Source organism: Mastigoproctus giganteus, chromosome 4 (genome assembly GCF_048544385.1).
Source record: "Mastigoproctus giganteus isolate SK-2022 chromosome 4, ASM4854438v1, whole genome shotgun sequence".
Lineage (NCBI taxonomy): Eukaryota > Metazoa > Arthropoda > Arachnida > Uropygi > Thelyphonidae > Mastigoproctus > Mastigoproctus giganteus.
Window position 1 is genome coordinate 62,029,393 of NC_143578.1, and position 25,664 is coordinate 62,055,056.

The following is a 25,664-nucleotide window of genomic DNA, read 5'->3' on the forward strand; positions in this document are numbered from 1 at the left end:
TTGGTTTCTAAAGTTATTATAAAATACAGAAATTTTAGAATAATTTTTCATTTAGTTCAAAATCACCTTTATTATAACAAGTTTCTATAATAGTGATTTTTTGGCATAATTACTGCATGAGTTATAGGTTTCCTCCATTGTTCAGACATCAGTGTTTTTTGCATTCAATACTAGGGTCCACAGTTGGTTTGTTTGTCTTAATTTTTTGAACGACATCATATGGGAACGAATTAGTATTCACCCCCTCTCTTGTCATCATAGTTTGAGAGATCAATGTCTTGGTAAGATTTTGTGACTTCTTATATAACCAGTGTTATATAAGAAGGATGCATATCCTACCATAGCTATAACATAATATATTATTTATAGACTCATTGCTTTCTTAGCTCATATTTGAAAAATGCATTACTTTTAAATAAAAAGCAGTATTCCAAAGGAAGTATACTACTATTTATTTAATCTATATGCCATTACCAGTGCAAGTTTCAACCCTATTTGGAGTCTCAGCATGAAGCCTTTTGTTCTAAATTTACTCAAATTTTTTTAACAATGTACGATCTCATATATTATGGATATACCTTATCACTGGATTTGTATAGGTCTTCACAGTTCCTACTTATCCACTGACGAAATCCCAAAAAGAGCTGAAACTGTGGCGAGAAACCTGTCAGACCGGAGACAAACTGAGATTGTGATAGTAATAGAACCTGGCATCTTTTGTTTCAGGTCATGTTTTCTCATCTCATGTTTAACTCCTCTTGCCTGCCTACAAACTGTTTCCTTCCTTCTACTCTCTGTCAAAGGCTTTTTTTGAGATAGTTTTTTTTTTTTTTTCATCCCAAAATTAAAACCACAGCATGGGTAAATTGCATACACTTTAAGTTAATGGCAATATACTTCTCCTTGGAGCAGTGTTTTTTAAAATAAAAATAATAAGTTTTATACTCTGATATTGCCACATAAGGTCAGAGGGGTTCACAAGATAGAGAGAATACAAGACCATCACCGTATTTAGCAATCATAACACTTGGAGCAGTCAACTCCTGCACATAATGATACTCTCTCTCTCTCTCTCTCGTTCTTGACTACTTGGCCATGACAGCCTGAAATTAGAGTAGTGAAGGACTAGTGCAATTTGTGATGACGGGTCTGTACAATATGAAATCAATTTAGTAGAAAACCTGGTTTGCTCATTGCCATGCACAAAATGAGATTTTGCCCAAAATTTTGACTTTTTTTAACTGCCATACCATTTCACATATTATGGATCCATCTCTTCATTGAATTTGTTCAGGTCTTCAGAGTACATATTTATCCATAGATGTGACCCCAAATAGGGTTTAAATTGTGGTATTAGTAATGGCATACACTTTAAGTAAATAACCATATAATTCTTCCTTGGAGCAGTACAATACTGAGATAACTCATGGTGATCAGTAGCTTTGCTCTGCTCACCAGTCAAACTTTCAGAAACTTAATGGTACCAATTTCTCCACAATTCTCAAACTAAATAACCAAACACAACACAGGTAACAACTATTCCTCTAATAAATATCATCACACACACTTCACTGTAAGTCTTTTAATTCCATGCCATGGCTTCCAGTTTTAATTCTGGCAACTCAAAGCTGACATGGAAAGTACACTTTACTTAAAGAAGTTAGCATTTTAAATTTTAATCCTTAATCACTGCTTTTGATTTTAACTTCTTCATAGAAATTGACAGATGAGTAGCAATATAAATAAGCATCTGCTTTTAATTAATTTAATTAATTGTTATTCACTACAAGATTGAAAACATTTGTTATAAACATAGTTTTTATCTATTAAACCAATATATTATCGTTATAATTATTGCATACAAAGAAAATGCACTGTTACAAATCTAAAATGATTTGACACATCTTATTTTTAACTGTAGCAGTCTGGCAAGTTACCAATGTATATTTCTGTGGATGTGTGAACAATGGAAGAAACTAAAGTCCAGCATGCATATATATATATAACACCTCTGACTGTTTGGTCGTCCCGGAGTATAAACAGAAATTTATTTTTTATATGACCTCTTGTGGTAATTATGCTCATTTCTTATATTCCAGATCCCAGTTTATAGTCTCTGGGATATAAGAATCAGAAATAAGAAAGTCTAGTAGGAAGCATATACACAATACTCGTGCTGTTTTTACCTATCAGTTCTGATGTTTAAATTTTGTTTTGTATTACCGTAGGCAACTTGGCTGTCTAAGCTTCGTGATACCATGGATCGTTGGAAGCGGACTTTACAAAATACCGTATTCCGTAATCAGCGAGTTGCTACATCATCAGTCAAGTAATGTACACATCTCTCATAAGCATTCCTCTTACTGTGATGATATTACTGACCAACCACATTACTGTGGTGAGTGCCAAACAGGGCCTTAGAAGCCAGGGTAATGTTGTTAAAGATTCTTCAGTATTCTCTTTTAGAAAAAAACAGCAAACTTGGAAGATTTAAAAAAATGCATTCTTTTTCTAAACTGATCAATTCATATTACCTGTTTTATTGAAGATGTGATGGAATCTCTCTGTGGAGAGCCAAGGTTAAATATATACTTGAAATTGCGGTTGATGCTAAATGGCAGTGTCAGGTATTATGGTACAAGACTGATCTGCTGTCTGCCTGCTTCTTCCCCTGTAGAAGAGCTTGACATAAAGTATACTACCTCGCCTGTCTATGTTGATATTGTGGTAAACTTTAGTGTATAAATCATAGAGAATGAATGGTGCCAAAAGTGAAATTCAAGAAACAGCCTGTACTGTATACGCATTAAGACTATTTAATGAATCCTTCCATTTGTGAAACTTACTACTTGGAAACAGTTTTGCCAGTAATGAGAATCAAGTAGAATACATCTGATATTTATATCTAAAATAAGAGTACAAATTTCAATTATTTTTGACTATGCCTTTATGTTTGATTATAGAAATCTGAGATAGCAAATGAAAGCTTATACACATATATTTAGTGCATCTTGCTTGTGAAAATATTCCATTTTCTCTCAAATAAAAGGGACCAGGCTGTATAATTATTCAATTTTTTTTTTTTTTTTTTTTTTTTTTAAGATCTAGAATAGTATGGAAGTATCAAGTGAATTTTTAATTTTAAGCAATTGTTCATAAATTAACTTTTTTTCATTAAATATAGTGTTTATTTTACATACCATCAGGAGTTTTCTGAAGTAAAATGCAATCCTTGCTAATTAAGACCAAATATTTTTAGCAACAAGTATGTGCGCTTGGTGGTAGAAGGCATGATGGTGTTACAGCTGATTCTTTGTAGTTAGAACAACGCTATAGATGAAAATCAAATGAAGAATTTAATGAAAATACCTGTTTTTACTCTGGTTTTAAGTCTTTGTACTGACTATAACTAAGAACTACTACTTGAAACTTGTTTCTGTCTAAGATTTTCCAACAGCAATAAATAATTTCTAACATTAAATAAATAATAAAAACCCTTATGAGGTTAGGAATAAGACACATAATATTCTATATTTTAGATTCATATACTATTCTAAGGGGTTTTTGCCCTGCCCCATTTCCATTCAGTTGGTGGCTGCTAGAATATTATATGTATTCTATATCACTCACAGATGACATCACAAAATATAGAATCATCACAAAATAAATAAAAATAAACTAAAAGTTCATATAAACATGTCAGATTTTCAGCCATGGCAAAGCTGAGATGGCTGTCTGAATAATAATAAATGGACATATACTTAGTATGAATAAACATTTCACTAGGTATGTGTCTACTTATATATTTATTATTTTTTACCATTCAAAACTCCAGAGGCATCCTTGGCAGATGGAACTACCACTATAATTTTATTGGTGTAATTTAGAAATATTGTGTACGTATATATGCATTTTATTTTATCATTATTTTTTACTTATTGCAACTTGCAACTAATATATTTATGTCAAGTTGGTGGCAAACTATCAGATGGAATTATTACTTTTTTAATGCCTTTCAAGAATGATTCAGTAAGACATATACGTAGCAGTTCACAGATCTCCTTACTTTATGAAAAAGTGCATTATCATTGCCCCACAACCAGGGGTCGTATTTTATTTCCACTGATTGTGGGATGTGTAAAGAGAGATAGCATCTATTACAGATAATGCTCTTCTTGGATACACAATTTCCTTACGCTTCCTCCACAACAAATTCTTACGCAATTGGATCAGGACTACTTGCAGCCATTGCTGAAATGGGATGAGTGATGTTGGGGGACCGCTAGTATTCTCTTCTCAATTGAAAAGCAGTAGAATTCTTAGTTTCCAATTTGAGATTATGCCTAACAATAGTGAAATAACTATCCACTAAAAATAACTAGAAGTTATTTTTATCATTAATTTTTATTTTACAAATGTCACTTCTTATATAAAGGTGAGCATTACAATATATTATGCCTTTCCTCATTTACCAATCTTTCATAATAATAGTAAACCTGACCCACGTGGATGTTAGGCTTATTGTAAAACACAAAATTATATTTATTAAAAAGATTTCCATAATCTTTACATTGTTGTTTGATGATAATAAAGCACTCAAAACCTACATTGGTATTATTATGTTTATTTCCAAATTGGAAATATGTACATAATGGAGTCAAATGTTTCTTGGTACTTTCTTACCATTTCTTCAGTAACAGCTGTCTTTGCAATATCACTGTCACAAAAGATCACTTTAGTCACAAGAACTTGTTCTTAACTGTTCCATGGCCTTGGTAAGTTTTCTGACAATTTTTTATGCCTATTAAGAGGTCAGATGATGCTATTTCCATAGGATGATCTGAGGTATTCCTTGAGTGGCATGATGCATAGGTAAACTATGCTGTTTGAAGATAATAAAGCACTCAAAACCTACATTGGTATTATTATTTATGTTTATTTTTGAATTGGAAATATGTACGTAGTGGAGTCAACTGTACATGTTTTGTAGTATTTTCTTAACACTTCTTCAGTGACAGCTGTCTTTACAATATCACCATCGCAAAAGATCATTTCGCTTACAAGAAATTGAACTTCAGTCACAAGAACAACAAGTTCTTGTGACCAAAGTGATCTTCTGTGATGATGATATTGCAAAGACAGCTATCACTGAAGAAGTGGTAAGAAGATACCAGAAAATATTTGACTCAATTATGTACATATTTCCAGTTTAGAAATAAACATAATACCAATGGAGGTTTTGAGTGCTTTATTATCTTCAAACAACACAATTCACTTATAACACATTATGCCTCTCAAAGAATACCTGAAATCTTTACATTCTTCCATTCTACAAAAAATCGAAAAAGTTATTTTTCCTTCTTCCTACCAATGTATGTAAAAATTAATTTCATGTCCTATATGAAATTGTTCATATTAACTGAACATGATACTGAAGTCAGACTCTTTCTATTATGTACACCATATTAAGTTGAGATGAATTAGGTACTTGCAATATTCAAATAAGACTGTTGGCTTATAGAAGCACACAAATAAGCTTATGCCCTAAAACTGTTGCTTATCATCATATGTTCATGTAAGGCAAATTTTGTGCAGTTTTCTTCACAATAATATGGGGTAGGCTCTTTTTGAGTAAAAGAAAACATAACAGCTTCTGTGGTACAGCAAAACCTCTCTAATTCGGACTAATAGAGAGGGGTGGTAGTCTAAATTAGTGAAATGTCTGAATTATAAAATATTATATATATAAATCATAGTTAATAAAAACAAGCAAATACACAATCCAACAACAAAAATTAATTTAGATAGTATTATAACCCAAATATAATGAAAATAAATCTTTTTAAAAAATATTTATATTAAATAAAATTGAACACTAAGAGTTCAAATAGTTTCACAGAACAGGCATATGGTTTTTTAAATTGTGAACTTTAATTAACGTATTAAACACTATAAATTTAACCATATGAAGACAGTCCAGGGATTTAAATAGAAAATTTTGGTGAATCAAAATGCTAATTAATAAGATCTTATTTTTAATAATTAAGTATGTACACAACATTACAGATGTGTATAATGAACTGGAATGGCATTCCAGTGCACTGTGATCCATTCCAAACCCTCCGCAATCATAGTGTCTTTTTTTGAAGAAATAGAAATTTCTGCTGGCTAAATTTCAAGGTCTTATTGCATTGTTGTTTCATATAACATCATTCTTCATTTCTCAAAGCATAAAAATATACAGTATTTCAAATTCCATGTCAGAATTCACGTAATTTAAAATTTTCATTTCCCCATGAAATGCTGTTGCTACTCTTCCTCCCATTATTGTGTGACATCCAGCCTCAATTGTCCTCCTTCCCTACCCAAATTAGTTTCTTATTTGTCTCTGCTGTACAATACACTTCAACACTTCCATTTAAATTATTAAGTAGAGTTCTTCTATATATTACTACTATAGTCTACTTTATTTCATTCTGACTCTCAGACCAGATGTAAATAGTACATTTTATATTATACTATTTTTAACATTGGCCATTGTTCTTTCTCCTTTGTCATTCTCAGAACCATCAAAAAATTTAAAAATCTGACATGATTATTTCAAGAAAAAGAAACCAAACAAAAATTTGATCGTTTCCTTTTTGATACAAACTGCTACAATGTTTTAATGTGCATTTTATTTTCTTCTCTATGTTTGAAAAATTTAAGTGATTGGAAATTGAATAATTAAATTATCTTTCAGGAAAAATAGCTCAATTTTTCATAAATAAAATACATTAAAAAGCAGTCCAAATTAGTGAGAAAAATACATTAAAAAGAAGCAGTCTAAATTAGTTTTAAGGTATATAGATTTCTCAATTTTAGAAAATGTTGAAAAAAAAAATACTTTTTCTTGATGAGGTGAAATAGTTGTAGAGGATCAGCCAATAAGTATAGTTATGTATGTACAGTGCACTCCCGCTAATCCGAACGTCCGCCTAATCCGAACATGTTTCGGTCAGCGAAGAGGAAATTTTTTAGTTCGCAAAATATATGTTAAATACGTTAAATTTAAATGGTATTAATGGTACAAAGACATTTAGAATTCCACAAAAAATTGTATTTTATTGTAGTACTGTACTAATACAAAATTAATAAATCAGTGTTTGACATGGCCTATTAAAACTACAGATCAATACTTATACACCAAAACAGGAACAAAAGCCATTTTTCAGAAGTAACAAACTCTGTTAATTTCTTTTGACGTAACGATGAAAATCGATTAGAAGATGCTATGTTTTGCCACCGGTTACACTCTCCCACAGCTCAGCAACCCAATATACAACATCTTTTAAGTTCACTTGTTTCATTTTCTCATGTAAAGAAAGTGAATTGGTGTTATCTTCTATCAAGGAACTAAGATATTTCTTTCTGTATGCAAGCTTGATAGACTGTAACACCCCCTGGTCCATGGGCTGTAATAACGGTGTTACATTAGGTGGTAAGAAAGTTGCCTTTACATCCCCTGATGTAAACTCGGAAACTTCTGGGTGGGATGGCGCATTGTCTATGAGGAGAATGGCGCGAGGTGGCAAATCATTTTCATTGCTGAAACGTTTCACTGCTGAGACAAATTGATTATGAAACCACTCAATGAAAAGCTGTCCGTTCATCCAAGCTTTTTTTTTGACTTTTGTAATGAACTGGAAGATTGTTAATGTTCATATTTTTAAAAGGGCTCTTGGCTTCGCTGATTTAATGATCATCATCAAAGGTAGCTTGTGATTTCCTGAAGCATTACTTCAAGCTATCAATGTCACTCACTCCTTATTCATTTTAAAAGCTGGGGTACGTTATTCGGCTAATCCGAAATTCTGCTAATCCGAACAGGGCTCGGTCCCAATTAGTTCGGACTAGCGGGAGTCCAGTGTACTTACTGACAAGATACAGGTATGTGGCTATTTCAAATAGTTTAATTTTGTTCAATGTGTATCTACAAACACACGTACACTGAACAACAAATTAGTAATCTGTGTAATTTTTAAAATGAATGTGTAATCCCTCCTTTAGCATGAATTACTTCATCAATTATGATTGGTAGGGATTCAACTATACTCCTTAAATTGTGTGTGTATATACATACATCAGTATATATATCAGTAATTGACCATTCTGAAAACAGAAATAATTGAGCCTATAATTCACAGAGGTTTCATGGATGCTGCTGTTGTTGTGTTTTCACCTTCTCATCTATAATATTTAAGCCTGGTGACATGACTGGACAATTTAAATGCCCAACCATTTTCTTGTGTTCCTCATGTCAGTTTAAAACAGTAGAGATCCTGGGAACCCAGAAGTTGTTATCCTGGAACACAGGCAAATCGAAATCACAAGTGTCGCTCAAAATACTCAGCAAAAGGCACAACCCGATCATCCAGAATATTTGTAGTCAGTCTGATTCATCCAGGTTGATATTTCAAATAGGGGTACCAGTTCATAACAGATAAGACATCCTCAAAGAATCACTGACTTGTTTGATACCTTGCACAGAATGTGGGTGAAATGCTTCATTGCATTCTCTTTGAACTCCGTGCCTGGCATCATTAGAGTATAGGCAAAATTTGGATTCTCATCATATCACATCACATCACATCTTTCCAAATTAACAGTAGCCCAGATTTTATGCCTTTTTAGCTGGGCCATTTTTATGTGCAGATGTTAACTTTTTGGGGGGGGGGGTCCTACTCTACATAACCATGTTATACAATTCTCCTCACGGTGTTTCTCAGAAATTGGCTGCTAAGGACCTTGGTTAACTGTTTGCAGTGGTTCTTGTCTTGTTTGAAATTGCTTTTTGTTTACTAGACAACATTCATTATCAATCACAATCACTTTGCACAGCCTTTCAACCACAATTCTGTCACTAATTTATCTAACTTCTCTCTGAAATACCAGAAAATTTAGCTGCTACTTTAACAGGAGCTGTCTTCTAGACCTGCTATCACCCCTTTTTTGCTGCTCACTAACATCTTTTCTGTGTCCCACGTTTCATGTTGGAACCCTTGCTTCTTCAGTCACAGCTGGCATAACTGCAACCAGAGGAAACAGGTTAACATTATTTAGGGCATACAGCAGATGAATCTGCTGTACGCCCTAATTACCACAAGTGACCAATTTTTTGTCGTGTGTGTGTGTAGTTTTATTTGTTAGAATATGTATATTAGTGTTTGGCAGAGAATAGTTAAAAAAAAAAAGAAAGCCATACTTAGATAAATCTATGGAGAACATGTAGGCAAAAAATGTTAGATTGTTAAAAAATACAAATACAAAAATGTATCATTGTATACCCACAATTTGGTGACTTCTTCTGGGGTCAACCACCAAAATTGAAAGGAAGAAAGAACTATAAGGGGTTTTCTGTTTCTGTGATGATCAATATGCAATACGGCAATACCAATTTTAATAGGCTTTTGAGATTATATAAAATGGTATAATAATATATTAATAGATTTAAAAAGGTTTTTTTTTAAAAAATGTATACATAATGCACATTGATCTGATAGAGAACAATGAATGTGCACAATGTATACATTCTTATAAAAAATTTTTTAACTTTATTAATTGAGTGGTTGATCCCGGAAGAAGACACCCAAATTATAGGTATATTTTTATAATGTAATGTAATATAATTTATAATGTAAGTTTTTGTATATTATCTAATGTATTTGTATTCTTTAACAGTCTAACATTTTTTGCCTACATGTTCTCCAAAAAGGAAAGACATGCCTAGATAAATATCTAGGCATGTCTTTCCTTTTTTCACTATTCTCTACCAAACACTAATAATACATATTTTAATTAATAATACTATACATGACATTATGGTCATAGCGTGCATATTCCTGTGGCAATGACACTAGCCCATAAATACTGCAAGCTAATATTATTCATTAACACCATACTGTAAACCTCATTTATATATATTTTGTCATCCAAACAAGATATGGCAATACCCTGCTATAGACAAGCTAGGGGGATTTACATAGTTTTTTTTTTTTTTTTTTTTTTTGTTAGTTGTTAGCACATCAGCTTCTATGGCCATATTGCACCTCCCAAAGTTTTTGAATTTTGTACTCTGAACCAAGCCCGAGATGGGATTCAAACCCGCAACCTTTGGGTTGCCAGGTAGGCAGGCACTTTACCCACCCGGCTAGCCCAGTTGGCAATTTACGTAGTGTAAGGATGAACAATAGCATTGATTAATACCCACTGTTTTCACAACCAAGCCTGCCAAGAAATTACTACGATTAAATTTTACTGTGCGTGACTGCAATACTAAAGGGCATAATGCCTTTTTCCTACATAACACCTACATAAAAGTAAGTTAAAAAAACAAAAACTGTTTAAATCCAGTCCCATTTCTGGCATTCCCAGAGCTCTAGTCTACTTCTGTTGTGATGTTTATTAAAATTTTCCTATATTGTACTTTTTCAACTTGCCTACCCTCTTGCTCACTGCCCTCAATTTAAACAGATTGACCAATTTTGATTTTAGGAGTAATTAAAGAATAGATTCCTCAAAAATGTGGCACATTCTATACATCTAGGTATGGAAACAGTACTGGTAAAGGTCAAAATAAAGATATATGGGCCACTTGTAAAGACAGTTCAACAGACACAGCAGATATGCACCAGAACTGAGCTCATTATAACACAAAGTATAAACTGAGATTTATACCTTGTGTTAGATATAAAAGTAATTATATCTAAGACATCTTTACTGTATTTTATCTCATTAAATAATTTATTATATGTAACCAAGATAAATGTAAAATGCCGCATAAAATTCTGACACAATTATCAAGTATGATTTAGATAAATACTTTCTTAAGATTTCTTTTCTTGTACCTCTGACAGTGGAGGGTAACAATGGGATGCAAGGAGTATAGCAGCTCTCTCTCTCATTATGGAGGAAATAGTGAATACCGTGGTTTATTTACATGTTACATATCAGATTAACTTCTATTTATTTAAAGCAGTGGTTCTCAAACTGCCATAGTGAGGACTCCTTCCATCATGGTTAGGAAACAATTAAAAATGTGCTTTCATTTTACCTAATATTTAAATTAGTGATAATCATTGCAATCTCCTAGAAAAAAGTACAGGTAACAGAGAGGATGTTTTTTTTGACATTTCAGCTATGGTCTATCATTTACTGAAAGATTTCTGTTTAGGAGAAAATAGAATAATAAAGGTTTATATCTGAATAGCTAATATTAATGTGCTATTTCATGGTGAATCTTAAGTCCTGTTCTGTACTTGATGGGGAATCAGTTTAAATATTGAGTGTTTATTTATTGTTTGTGTATATATTTCATTTAAGTTATAAAACAGGACATGTGCATAACGGCTTAATCATGGATTGTGCCTAAAATTTCCCTCCAGACATTAATCATGATTCTGTTTTAGAAACAAAACAAGAAAACTGGACAGTAACTTCCTATCTTTCACTTAGTTTGCCAATCATACAAATTGACAGACTAGTCAATTTCACACTACACTTAACACATTTGGTCAATGCTGTGTATCATATATCAAATTATAAACTAATTTTAAATGTGTAGTCACTTGGAGGTCTGACGCTTCCATTATGTTTTTAGCACATATTGCAATACTAACAGATCTAAACATTTCTGTTGACTCTTAGTAATGACAAGAACTGCCATTAAGGTTTCTTTTGTGTGGTGACACAAATAAGATGTCTGCCTGTTATTAAATTTTGATGTTTTTCTTTTGATGACTCCAATATTTATTGTAAGGGATATTATTAATTAGTAAACAATGTCTTATTTGTGCCACCCTGTATACTATCAATACGATCCTTGTTAACCAAAATATATAACTTTAATTTACTTACAATTTCATTAAGATAATATCAGTTGCATATGATGTGGAAAAAAAAAAAGAAAAGTTGGATGCCTTGTAAAAGACTTTTTTTCCCCCCTAACTGCTATCATTACAAATAGCCCATTCCAAAGAGGAGTATAATGCAATACAATATGTGAGAATTCAATTATCATTTAATTCACAAGATGTGGGATACCAAAAAGTGCATGGAGCATAATAAGAATCCAATCTAAATAATTTATATTTATTAAGGCAGCACTAGTTCCCAATCACTGATCTGAAAACTGGTAGAAATTGTAATTTTATATTTCAGAATAAATAGAAATGGCAAATTATGTAAATTCATGCATAGCCAAACACAAATGAACTTTAACACATGAAGGCAATGGGAAATTCTAAAACCATAATGATTAAATACATATTAACCATAGTACCCATAAGCTAGCTGACTGAATTTCATCCTCCTATGAACCAAATACCAAAAAAGTCATTGTTGCACTTGAAAATATACAAATTCATATCAGATACATCTTGAGCCTACTTCCACAGTTTAGACAAATATGCAATGGTTTAACAGCACAAGTGAACACTGCAACTTCCTTTTTACCATAAGTTCTGTACACATCAAAACTACTCCAACTGTTTTTTTTTTTTTGTAACTACTCCACACTTTTCTAAAAAGTGTTTGTTACATTCTGGAATCTTGTTGAAAATAATTTCTAAGGGTAACAGACACCAGAATGTGAATTGGGACCACTTTACACGAAACAATATGGCCATTAAAATCTGAAACAACTATGACTTCAAATAAAGAAGCCATTAAGAATTCTGATGGAATTCAAATCCATACCTCACCAAAATAGTCACAAGCAGCAAAACCACAAGTAGCTGTCCTCTGTGGCTTCACTTATAGATTTTTATCCCGGGGACTAATTTTTTTACCAAGCATAACAATTATTAAGTTAAATTCTTGCTAACAATCAAATTTGTCTGTCAATGATTTAATATATATATATATATATATATATACTATTTTTTTTTCAAAATTATACAAACGCTTTTTTGATATGGTTAAATATTATCAAATATTTAACTCATATCAAATTATCATCTTTAAGTTTTAATACAATGGCTAATAGCACTTAAAGATCCTTTTATACAGTACAGAGGTTCACAAACTTTTATACCTTGAGCTCCCTCGGAATTTTTCATAAATTTCACATGCTTCCCCCCCCCAGAGTTCCAGAACTAGTGCAAATACACAGATTTTACCTAAAATTTAGCTATGAATATAAATACTTTTATAAATTAATACATACTTCAACATTTAATCTCAAAGAAATAAAATAAGAATAATAGAAATAAATAAATGTTCTGTACCTGGATTAGTGGGACATTTGGGCCATAAAAAATGTGCTTCATGAAAACAAGTACCCCCCCCCCCAAATTCAAGTGTGCCACTGTGGGGGGGGATGCACACCCTAAACTGTGGAAACCTCTGGTATAATGGGTTTGTCACTGATGGAAGGAATAATTTCATTTCTCCAAGCAAGGCTTGAAATGTTATTTTTGCTGTGCTCCATGCAAAGCCAGAGAATTGTCTAAAATGGAACCCAATGTATACAAATATATACAAATGCCAATGTATACAAATATTATATGAATATCATACATGAAAGGCTGTTTCTTGAAATACTACTTTTGTACACAGATTATCATCTTTATTTGATGACTGATAGCTGTTAAATTATTCTGATACATCTGATAATAGACTTCAATTTTAGACATACCACAAGGTTAGACAGAGATAAAGAGAACATTAGCTTCTTAAATATGAATAGAATGTATTACTTTCTCTCTGTGATAGAATCATGGGAAGAATTTTAAATATATTGTAGTTTTTATATCTGATTAATCAATGCAAATAGTTAAATTTTTGGTAATACCTTGTCATATGATCTAATGTACCAGCATGCATAACAAAACTTTGTAATGTGATGTATAATCATTATTAAAGATTAGTCAGTTTCACAAACTTGAACCACCATCTATCTTCCAATAAGCTTAATTTATAAAGCAGTAGTACTCAACTATTTTTAAATATGCTATTTTCAATTTATTCATAGCTGCTGCAATTATTATACTTTACCATAACTGAAAAGTTACAGTAAACAACTTATGCCAATGAAAAAGTTAAATACCACTAATAAATAAAAAAAAGAAAAGAAAAAATGCTATGTTTTTATAAGTGATACTTTTTCTGTTTGGTTGGTGTAAACAAGGAATAATTTTATTTTTTAATATTAATTTTGTCACTGTTAATTCACTTTTATGCAGGAATCCTTATATATTCTGCTTCCTATTAATTCATAGAGTTGTCTACACAAATATCAAACTCCATATAATTGGCAGGAAATAGGGTGCTCAATACTTCTTTAGATACAAATAACCAATTCTCTAAAAGCTGGTTTCATTTTGTGGACCCCTAAATAAAAATTAAATACATTACCATCAGCTACTGATTTAAACAAACTGTATGAAAATATTTAATTAAAAACAAGTGATACACTTATAGAAAAAGTACAGTGGGTTGAACCCAGAGAATGTTGTAATGAAACAGTAAACCCAATATTGCCAAAAGTTATAATAAAATACAGAAAAATTCTGTAATATTTAATCATGACAGGATCAAAAAACTACACTGGAAGTATGGTTATAATGGTGAAACATATAATGGCAAAAAGCCATTGCCCTTCATTTATAAGAAATTTACAAATTGGTTCCATCAATAAAGTTGTCAGTTGCTTGCATAAATACTGACGATTCATAGCATGTTTTTTTCATAGAAATATTTTTAAGAAATGCCAACTTGATTGAACCAAGTTCTATTAAGGGTAAAGAAATCATCATATAACAAATGAGTAACCACATCCTCATGCTAAGACAGGCATTGTCATTCAAAATAATAATAATAAATAAATAAATATATATATAGGTCAATAAAATCAATAAAGTGGTATTTTGATACGTACATGATTAAATATTAGTTGATTAATTCAATTAAGTGGTATTTTACTATAGGTATTAGTGTGTATATGGATCAGGTAATCAAGCTGGCATATATGGGCTATCTTAAGTCTGTTTGGCCTATAAACGTTAAGTTAAACATATTAAAATTACTATGAAGCAATCAATACTAAATGATAATGTGCTGCAATTTTGAAAAAAATTCCATCACATGGCCATCAATCCACTACTTCATCGGGAGCTTTGAGCGGATCGATAGCCCGTCTAAAGGAATGTCCCACACCTACCCGTTTCTGTTGTCCCCATACCAGTTTTGTCATTCGTTATTTCGCTAATATATATATAAGCGATATTTTTAGTTTAAGTAGGCTTTTTATTTGGCTTTAGATACGTATAATGATTTTAGGTTTAATTTAAGAATCGTTTTATAGTTTTTGGTTTGAATTTAAATTTTAAATTTTGTAAGTTACCATAGCAGCAAACTGGGATAGGTGACACAAAGCCCAACGGGTATGTATATGAATAAATGAGAAGGTTCTTACTTACTGAAACTTGTCCTGTGGTGGTCGTCGGTCAGAAAGGGGTAAATTCCTGCCTTCTTTTTGTTTTATATGTAGTAAAGTTATTACTGTGCAGTCGCGCTAATTGTATATAGTGGTGTGATGTTGAATTAGCTTCAGGGCCCGATATCCTATGTTAATGCATGTAGGGGGGGATTGGAGTCGGGAGAAACCTTCTGAAAAGAAACGATGGTAGAAGTAATGTTTAATATACATGAAATATGTTTATGAAAATGGAAGCAAATTACTATTACAAATGTTATGCCATTCCTTGGACGGGGCCGATATAGCTTTTCTAAGACATAACGACCTGTATATGTCCAAAGGAATGGCTATTTACATATTTACAGCCTCCTTCTAAGTGAATATTTACCCAGTGTCACTATGTGTGATACTGTCATGTTGTTTTGTGGGAGTAAGCTTCCGGTGGTATTTTTCATTACTAAGTTTGTCAGTTTTAAAATTTCAAAATTTTTGATTTAGTCTGGAGTTTTTTTTTTTTTTTTAAGTCGGGTTGTAGTGCGGTCAGAAGACGAGCCTCGTCTGAGCGCAATAAACCCATGTAACAAACCTGGGCATTAATTAACTTATTGCATTGGTATTTTTAGACAGCTTAGTTTAAAAATGTTGTTAAGTTGTCTTTGCTGGTGTAGGTAAGCACCACAGTCTTCGTTGTGTGGGATATTGCGGCAATTAGTTCCATAGGGCATTATGTTATTCACTTGTGGTGCGGCAGCATTGTATGCAATATGACTGTTTTCAGGAAATGATGGGTCCTGTGTGGTCATTTCTAGTCCCGGGGTGCAATTTATGCTGTGGTACCCATACAGCATGTAATTCTTATATGCATTTTTGTCCATGTTTATATTTAAGTGAAGTTTATATGATATATGAGATTGTAAGGCCCAGTTTCCAGGTGATAACACCGTAATACCTTGTGTAAGGAATTTTACCTTGGATTTTTAACTTAGTTTTTAATATTCGTTATGTCTGTAGTCCCAGTAGCTGGTTAGCAAAGCTGGGTACTATCAGAGTAAATAGCATAGTGTATATGTAATGTTTAAAGTTTATAATGATAGAATTGTATATTATAGTTTTTGTCATATATGCAAGGTTAATGCCATTGTACATGGGACAATTTGATAGAACAACTTAAATTTAAAAAATGTAATAGTAAGCTATGTAAAACATGTCCATACATGCATAACCAACACCAGCAAAACTCTGAAGACACACCTTTATTCTGTCATACAAAAAACGTCATATACTTAATCACATGTAAAATATGTGGAATACAATATATCGGGCAAACTAGCACAGAGCTACACATTAGATCTAACCTTCACCGCTCACAAATTAAGAAATATGGCAAAAACCCCACGAAAGAGAGCAGCTCCAACAATGCAGACAAATACAACAATGAAATTGAATATAAACACTTCCAAAAACACAAAGTCACCAATATATCCCTTGCCATCCTGGCAATCATTGATAATACCGCCAAAAGAGAAATCATGGAAGACATGTTTATACTACTGTATAAATCCCTCTACCCATACGGACTAAACAATAGATTTAATGGCAGAAACTTCACCTACACTAACCCCGAGAAACGCACATACACCATCTTTCAACTTAATAAAAACTGGCAGAATTACGGGATTAAATATGGTAAAATTTTACAAGAACATAACGAAAATAACAGGATTAAACCACAAAACCTCAAAGACTTTGAAAAACTCCTCACAGAATGGGACACAGAACCTATAAACATTAAAAACATCCACAATACCCTATTTGCTCTTAGTATCAGCAAACTAAAAGCCCTAAATAAGATTTGCCTAAAGCTCAAAACCCAGAACAAACACCTCAACCATGCTCTAGAAGACATTTTTAAATTCAGAATCAGCATTGACTTTGCAGACAGAACAAAAAAAGAATACTGCATAATTAAATTCCTTAACCGGTCATTTGACAATATCAACATCTGTGATATTATCAATAAAAACAAGAATTACCTACCTATTAAAAACATCAACATTAAGGTTAGAAACAGTTACATCAAACCTATAGGATCAGCAATCTGTAACTACAAAAACACCATTGCCGATATGAATAACACAGACCAACCTTGCCACTGCCAGGATAGCAAATATAAAAATTACATAGATCCACATTACAACCATATAGTCACAGGCGACCTCAGCATTATTGAAGATAATAAACTAAGAGAGATCATGAAAAAGGGTACCAAATTTAGACCCAACACCCCAGTCAACATAAAAAACATACGCAAATCAATATACACAGATCTACTTCAATTTGCATTTAAAACTGCATACAAACACACGCACCAGTAGAAGCCTTTCAAAGCTGGATAAACACTACCACAGAAAGCATCCTGACCAGTTTCAAAGAAAACACACTGCTACAAAAATACGATAAACAATTTAACCTCAAAAATATCAACTACAAAGCAAAAGATATACAAAAGAAATTTGTCATCACAAACACAGATAAGGCAAATAACAATTTCAGCATCATTTGTAAAAAATTCTACATAGACACACTTAAAGAGGAGATGAACCTCAATGACACATACAAATCTATAAAATCCACTCCAAACAGCATCAGCAAGAAAATTATAGCTATGCACAAAAAACTCAAAATAAAAATAGACAAGATACAATATCCTTACATTTATTGGATCCCCAAATTTCATAAGGTACAAACCGGAAAAAGATTTATCACGTCAGGCAAAAACAGTTACATAAAACACTCCAGTAAGTTAATGGAAGAAAAATTAAATGACATAGCTAATGAAATTAAGGACACCAAAATTATTTCCAACAACAAAAAATATTTAGAATACATCAAAAACCAAAACAATAACATCAGAAGCATATACACGTACGACTTTAGCATTAGCAGAGGCATTTGATGCAAGAAAGCAAGCTTATGCAGCATCAGCCAAAAAAAAAAAAAAAAAACCACTTCCACTTCACCCCTCTGTTCGTTCAAAATACCTGTCCAGCTGAGCCTTAAACTTATTTAGGCTATCAACCTCCACCACAAGGGATGGAAGTCTGTTCCACCAACCAACCACCCGCTGGCTAAAGGCAAATTTCCGCACGTCTATCCTACATCTGTCTTTCCTCAATTTGAATTTATGCCCTCTCAGGTGATTTTTCTGAGCTAGAGGAAGAATCCCATCAGCATTGAGCATGCTTAAACCATTCAAGGCTTTATACACCTCTATCAGATCACCTCGCTGGTGCCTAGTCTCCAGACACTGTAATTTGCAAAACTTAAGCCTTTCTTCGTAAGAGCACCCCTTTGTTCCATTCACTAATCTTGTTGCCCTTCTCTGTACTCGTTCCAGCAGCTCTACATCCTTCTTGAAATGAGGCCTCCAGACCTGTATACAGTACTCTAGATGTGGCCTGACCATTGCCTTATACAATGGAATAATCACCTCCTTATCCCTGCTGGAAAAATTAATATATATCATTGACAATACTCCATGAGCTAGTCTTGCAGCCCGTCTGCACTGCTCAGAGAACTTCATATCTGCCTGCACAACCACCCCCAAGTCCCTTTCATTCTCTACTACTGTCAGTGTAGTACCACAGAGTTGATACGTTGCTCTGCGGTTGCTGTTTCCCATGTGTAGTACTTTACATTATTTACTTTATGTCCATTGATTACCACTCTCTGTCTTCTCCCCCTCAACCACCCCTTTATCCATAGCAGCAATTTGCCTCCAATGTCACACTGCTCTAATTTGTGTAGCAGTCTTCCATGTGCAACAGTATCAAAAGCCTTTCTAAGATCCAAGTATATAATATCAAAGTTATTCCCTGCATCCCGTTCTTTTGTGACTGCATCATAGTATCCAATCAAGTTGGTCAGGCAAGACTTCCCCTTAACAAAACCATGCTGTGTCTGAGCTATAACTGAAGTCTTGTCTAAATGATCCTGCAGTGCTTCTTTAACCAGTGCCTCCATTAATTTTCCTGGAACAGAAGTTAAACTAACAGGTCTATAATTACTTGTGTCAGCCTTTGATCCTCCTTTGTGAATTGGGGTCACATTTGCACATTTCCAGTCTATGGGTACCTTACCTCCCCTGAGTCCAAGGCAGCTCTCATAATTATGGCTAAGGGTTTGCTTACTTCCTTTGCTGCCTCCTTTAATATAACTGGATAGATCCCATCCACCCCGGGTGCCTTTCTTGTGTTTATCTTCAACAGTTTCTCCTCCACTTTACTCCCAATTATTTCAAGATTCTGTAGCTTACTGCTAGAGTTGAATACACCTCTAGCATTCCCCTTGCTGAATAACTCCTCATGTGTGAATGTCGATGCAAAATATTCATTTAGTTTGTTAGCTACCTGAGCAGGATCATCAACAGTTGACCCATCAATATCAAGTGGACCAATCTGATTCATCCCCTTCCTTCTAGAGTTTACATAAGTAAAGAACTCTTTGCTGTTTTTCTTTGCATCCCTTGCCAAGGATTTCTTGTAATCTGCCTTCGCCTGCCTAACCTCCTTTGTAACTTGGTTGCATATCAACTTATATCTATCATAGGCTTCTGTGTCATGTGTTAATTTGTAAGTATCCCATGCATTTTTATTCTCTGCCATATGCCTCATTAGTTCATCTGACATCCATTTTGGCCTAAACCTTGAACAATATTTCTTAGTTGGTATGTAAAGCCTAGTAGCTTCCAAGATAAGTTCTTTGAATGCTTCCCATTTTGAATTTGCTGTTGGTAACATCATCAGTTGGTCCCACTGTATAGAATTTAAATACTGTCTCAGTCCATCGTAGTCGCCTTTACGGAAGCAATAACCCTTCCCTTTACCCCTAATGGTAGTTACCTCTTTGAGTAAATCCCACTTCAGCACACTATGATCACTGCCACCTAGTGGTTCATTTATCTGCAGATTCTTAATGCATGAAGAATCACTGCTGATAATGATAATCAAATCAAGAGTATTACTCCCTTTAGTTGCCTCCCGAACATGCTGATGTAGAAAACAATCATCCAATAAATCCACAAAAGCTCTGCTAGTGTGTGAGTAACCAGCCCCCAAATTCCAGTCAATATCTGGGAAATTAAAATCTCCCATTATAAGACTCTCTGATTTACTGGCCCACTCTATTTCCCTGTACAGTTCCTTATTATACTCATCAGAGTCATTAGGCCTATAGCACACCCCTACTCTCAATTTTGATCTCCCAATGCTTATGTCACACCAAACTGACTCAACACTGCACTGTCCAGCGATGTCGACTAGCTTCACTTCCTTGGTTTTTATGTGTTTCTTAACTAATAGCATAACCCCTCCCCCCTTCCTATCCTGTCTATCCTTTCTGTACACATTGTACTCCCCAAATTGCAGTTCTGCATCCCTTATATCTGTGTGACACCACATCTCTGATATCCCAACAATATCTGCCTTTGATGTTTTGAGCAATACCTCAAATTCATCAAATTTATTTACTAAACTCCTAGCATTGGTGTACACGCAAGTATACCTGCACCTGTTTCTATTCTTAGCTACCCTAACACAACCCATGTGTTTACTTGTACCGCAATGGCTCCCAGCAGTCTCTGAAATACCATGCATCTTGTTTTTCAGGCTTCTGCTCATTTTTTTTTTTAAAAACCTTTTCACCAGCATATCTCACGACAATTTAATTAAAGTCCTCTTGCAATACTACCAAAAACATCAAAGCGTTATGAAATGCAATAAACAATATTGGCACGACCTCATTAACCTCAGTATCAAAAACAACTATATACTTATGGGAGACAAAATGTACATACAGAACAGGGGGTAGCTATGGGATCTAGCAGTTCTTGCTCCATAGCTAACCTTTACCTGCATCACTTCGAAAGCAACATCAAAGAAAATATTACCTTTTACAGATATATCGATGACATCCTGGTAATCAACCACGACAATTTTGGCACATTAGCCCAGGAAATTTAACCTACAGACCTAACTATCGAATGCACAAACCAGGATAGCAACCTGCAAGCTTACTACCTCGACAGCAAAATTACCATCACCCAAGACAATGTCTACACGCAACACTATGATAAGAGAGACTATTTCAACTTCACAGCAATAAAACTCACCCACTGGGAGAGCAACATAGCTAAAACATCCATGGAAACACCATCAGAAATCAAACAAACAGGTTGATACACATATGCAATAATATAAAAAGTACCATGGAAGCTATTCAAAAACTCATAAAAACTCTCAACAAAAATAAAATATCCACCAACTACAGCAGGCATCGTATAAAAGTGGCCATACATTCGAATCTCAAAACACAACACCCTAACGTCAACCCCTATACATTCATTGAAAATGCTATGAAACATTTTTAAACTAAGTTGTCTAAAAATACCAATGCAATAAGTTAATTAATGCCCAGGTTTGTTACATGGGTTTATTGCGCTCAGATGAGGCTCGTCTTCTGACTGCACTACAACCCGACTTAAAAAAAAAAAACCCTCCAGACTAAATCAAAAATTTTGAAATTTTAAAACTGACAAACTTAGTAATGAAAAATACCACTGGAAGCTTACTCCCACAAAACAACATGACAATATCACACATATTGACAAGGGGTAAATATTCACTTAGAAGGAGGCTGTAAATATGTAAATAGCCATTCCTTTGGACATATACGGGTCGTTATGCCTTAGAAAAGCTATACAGGCCCAGTCCGAGGAATGGCATAACATTTGTAATAGTAATTTTCTTCCATTTTCATAAACATATTTCATGTATATTAAACATCACTTCTACCATCGTTTCTTTTCGGAAGGTTTCTCCCGACTCCAACCCCCCCCCCCCATGCATTGACATAGGATATCGGGCCCTGAAGCTAATTCAACATCACACCACTATATACAATTAGCGTGACTGCACAGTAATAACTTTACTACATATAAAACAAAAAGAAGGCGGGAACTTACCCCTTTCTGACCGACGACCACCACAGGACAAGTTTCAGTAAGTAAGAACCTTCTCATTTATTCGGATACATACCCGTTGGGCTTTGTGTCACCTATCCCAGTTTGCTGCTATGGTTGCTTACAAAATTTAAAATTTAAATTCAAACCAAAAACTATAAAATGATTCTTAAATTAAACCTAAAATCATTATATGTATCTAAAGCTAAATAAAAAGCCTACTTAAACTAAAAATATCGCTTATATATGCAGGGTGATTCACTACCAGTGCGACAAACTTGCAGGAGGTGTAGGGGGCACAAAGACGAATCGGAATCACATATCATTGCAGGGTCCAAAATGCCTTCGTCATGCAGTAGAGGACGTTGAACGGGAGGTCGCGTGAACAGCAATCCCGCCGGAAGTCAGCATTTGCGAACTGGTTCCTGAGGCAGTAGGATGGATGAGTATTCAAACGTTGAACTGGCCGACATGCACCTCGCATATCGAGCTGCGGACTGTAATGGGCACGCCACTCTGTGCTTGTACCAGGAACGTTTCCCGCACAGGCGTGCCATCATACGATTTTCACACGTGTGCACAGAAGGTTACGTGAGATTGGTTGTTTCACGAGAGGTACCATGAATCGAGAGCGAACAACGAGGGCACCAGACAATGAGGAGAATGTCCTACGTCTTGCAGAAGGCAATCTGAGTACGAGTACTTGAGCGATAGGCCAACAATTGGGTATTTCCCAATCCACTGTATGGAGGATACTGTCAACAAACCAAATGAGTTCATACCATCTGCAACGCGTCCAATCATTGGAGCCTGCGGATTATCCACTCCGGAGGACTTTTGCTACTTGGTTTCTTCAACAGAAACGGTTCGCAAATGCTGACTTCCAGTGGGATCGCTGTTCACACGACCTCCCGTTCAACGTCCTCTACCGCATGACGAAGGCATTTTGGACCCTGCAATGCTATGTGATTCCGATTCATCTTTGTGCCCCCTACACCTCCTGCAAGTTTGTCACACTGGTAGTGAATCACCCTGTATATTAGCGAAATAATGAATGGCCAAACTGGTATGGGGACAACAGAAACAGCTAGGTATGGGACATTCCTGCAGACTGGCTATTAATCAGCTCAAAGCCCCCGATGAAGTAGTGGATGGATTGATGGCCATGTGATGGAATGTTTTTTCAAAAACTGCAGCACATTATCATTTAGTATTGATTGCTTCAAAGTAATTTTAATATGTTTAACTTAACGTTTATAGGCCAAACATACTTAAGATAGCCCATGTATGCTAGCTTGATTACCTGATCCGTATACACACTAATAATATAGTAAAATACCACTTAATTGAATTAATCGACCAATATTTAATCATGTACATATCAAAATACCACTTTATGGATTTTATCGACCAATATTTAATCACATACGTATCAAAATACCACTTTATTAATTTTATCGACCTATATTAAATCATGCACGTATAATGTCGAATTGCCCTATGTACAATGGCATTAACGTTGCATATGTGACAAAAACTATAATATACAATTCTATCATTATAAACTTTAAACATTACATATACACTATATATATATATATATATATATATATATATATATATATATATATATATATACAAACTTTGCATGTTTGCTTAGTGATAAAATAATAAAGATCCAGTTCATTGTACAAATAAGGATTCACATCAAAACCCACCCTCAAATCTAGTGTTAATATTAGCCCGCCAGACAAGCATCTCACTATGGTTGGAACCTTTACTGATATTTTTGACTATGAATGCCAAAACTGACTCTGGCAACCTGAAAACATTCACTGACTGCCAAAAGTTGATAATGTGTTTTTGCTTTAAGAGAAATTTTAGAGAAAGCATCTGTTATGTCTAACCCTATAATAAAATATATTATAATAACTGAAGTTGATGAACAGTGGATAATGTGGAGTTTGAATAAATGGAGCTATGCTTAACTGCCAGTCCAGAATACTGTAGAAGTACATCTTTAATTGTAACTGGTGCTTATTAAACTTCATTCATTTAATGTTAGACTGCTAAACATATTACACAGTTTTTAAAAATTTAAAACATTTCATCAGAATAAGGGAAAAAGCCAAAAGAAACTTTTATTTCAATTAATCTGCTATTTTTTTCCCCAAGACTTGTCCCAAAATGAATGCACTGGACCAAGGTCTGCTTCTTTGTATAGAATACAAGAAGTATTATGAAGTAAAAGATTTTTTCTACAGGAAAAGCATCTAGAGATTGCTGCACTATTTCATGATTACATTTCAATTACTGAACTGAGTTGAATCTTTCCTTTCAAAGGTAATTTTTAGTTTAAACTTACAAAGAAAATTCTGAATAAAAACAAACACTCTAATTTACCCAAAAACTTTTAATACAAATCAATCTTTCAATTGCAACACACCTTTCTAATTAATGAATCTGACTTTTTTAATTGGGGGAAAATGATATATATGTAAAAAGACCAAAATGATTAATTATTGCTACTTACAAACATTGAAATTAATCCAACACACATGATTAATGTCTTTGTGTGGAATACTGTTGAAGTAATAGCAGCCTGTCACACTTTTTTCCTGAAAATCTGTACTAAAACTGTTCATAGCATTTCAAAACCAAGCTAGACAATGATCTAAATTCCATTTTTTGATGAGACTGAAAACATTCACTGCAAAGAACAACGAGAATAGAAAAATTTAAACAATCATCCATCCACTAATCCTGGCAAACTTAGCCCAGTGTAAATCACACTTCTAATGTGGTAATAGAAAGAATTTTTCAATATCTTTTTTAAGAGCAAATAATTTAGGAAATTAACCTAAAACATTTTAGTTAAACTAGATAAGTATACAAACTAAATATGCATATGCTCCCTCTGTCTGATATAAAACTGAAATATTATGTAGACGTAAAATTGAAATTTATATTTGAAAAATGCATATCGCAAACCACTGAAATCAATAAAAAAATGTTGTCAGATATGCATTTCTAATTTCTAAACCTTACTAAAAAAATGAAACTTGGAAAAATCTGGAATGAAAAAAAAAAAAAAAAAAAAAAAATGCTGCATTTATTAAAACATTTACAGTTATACTCCATCATGACCACTAGGTCAGAAGAGTTTAAAATAATTATTCTGACAACGAA

General features: G+C 33.7%; 1 protein-coding gene across 3 annotated transcripts in view; it reads left to right on the forward strand.

Annotated features, from left to right (window-relative positions):
• Window positions 1-2,857, forward strand: part of LOC150086778 (uncharacterized) — a 236,181-nt gene extending 233,324 nt beyond the window's left edge. For all 3 annotated transcript variants that reach the window (XM_090371572.1, XM_090371569.1, XM_090371571.1), the window contains one exon: window positions 2,229-2,857. In XM_090371572.1, coding sequence (XP_090227698.1) covers window positions 2,229-2,333 — 105 coding nt within the window. In that variant the 3' untranslated portion in view covers window positions 2,334-2,857. The remainder of the gene's footprint in view (window positions 1-2,228) is intronic.
• The last annotated feature ends 22,807 nt before the right edge of the window (window positions 2,858-25,664 follow it).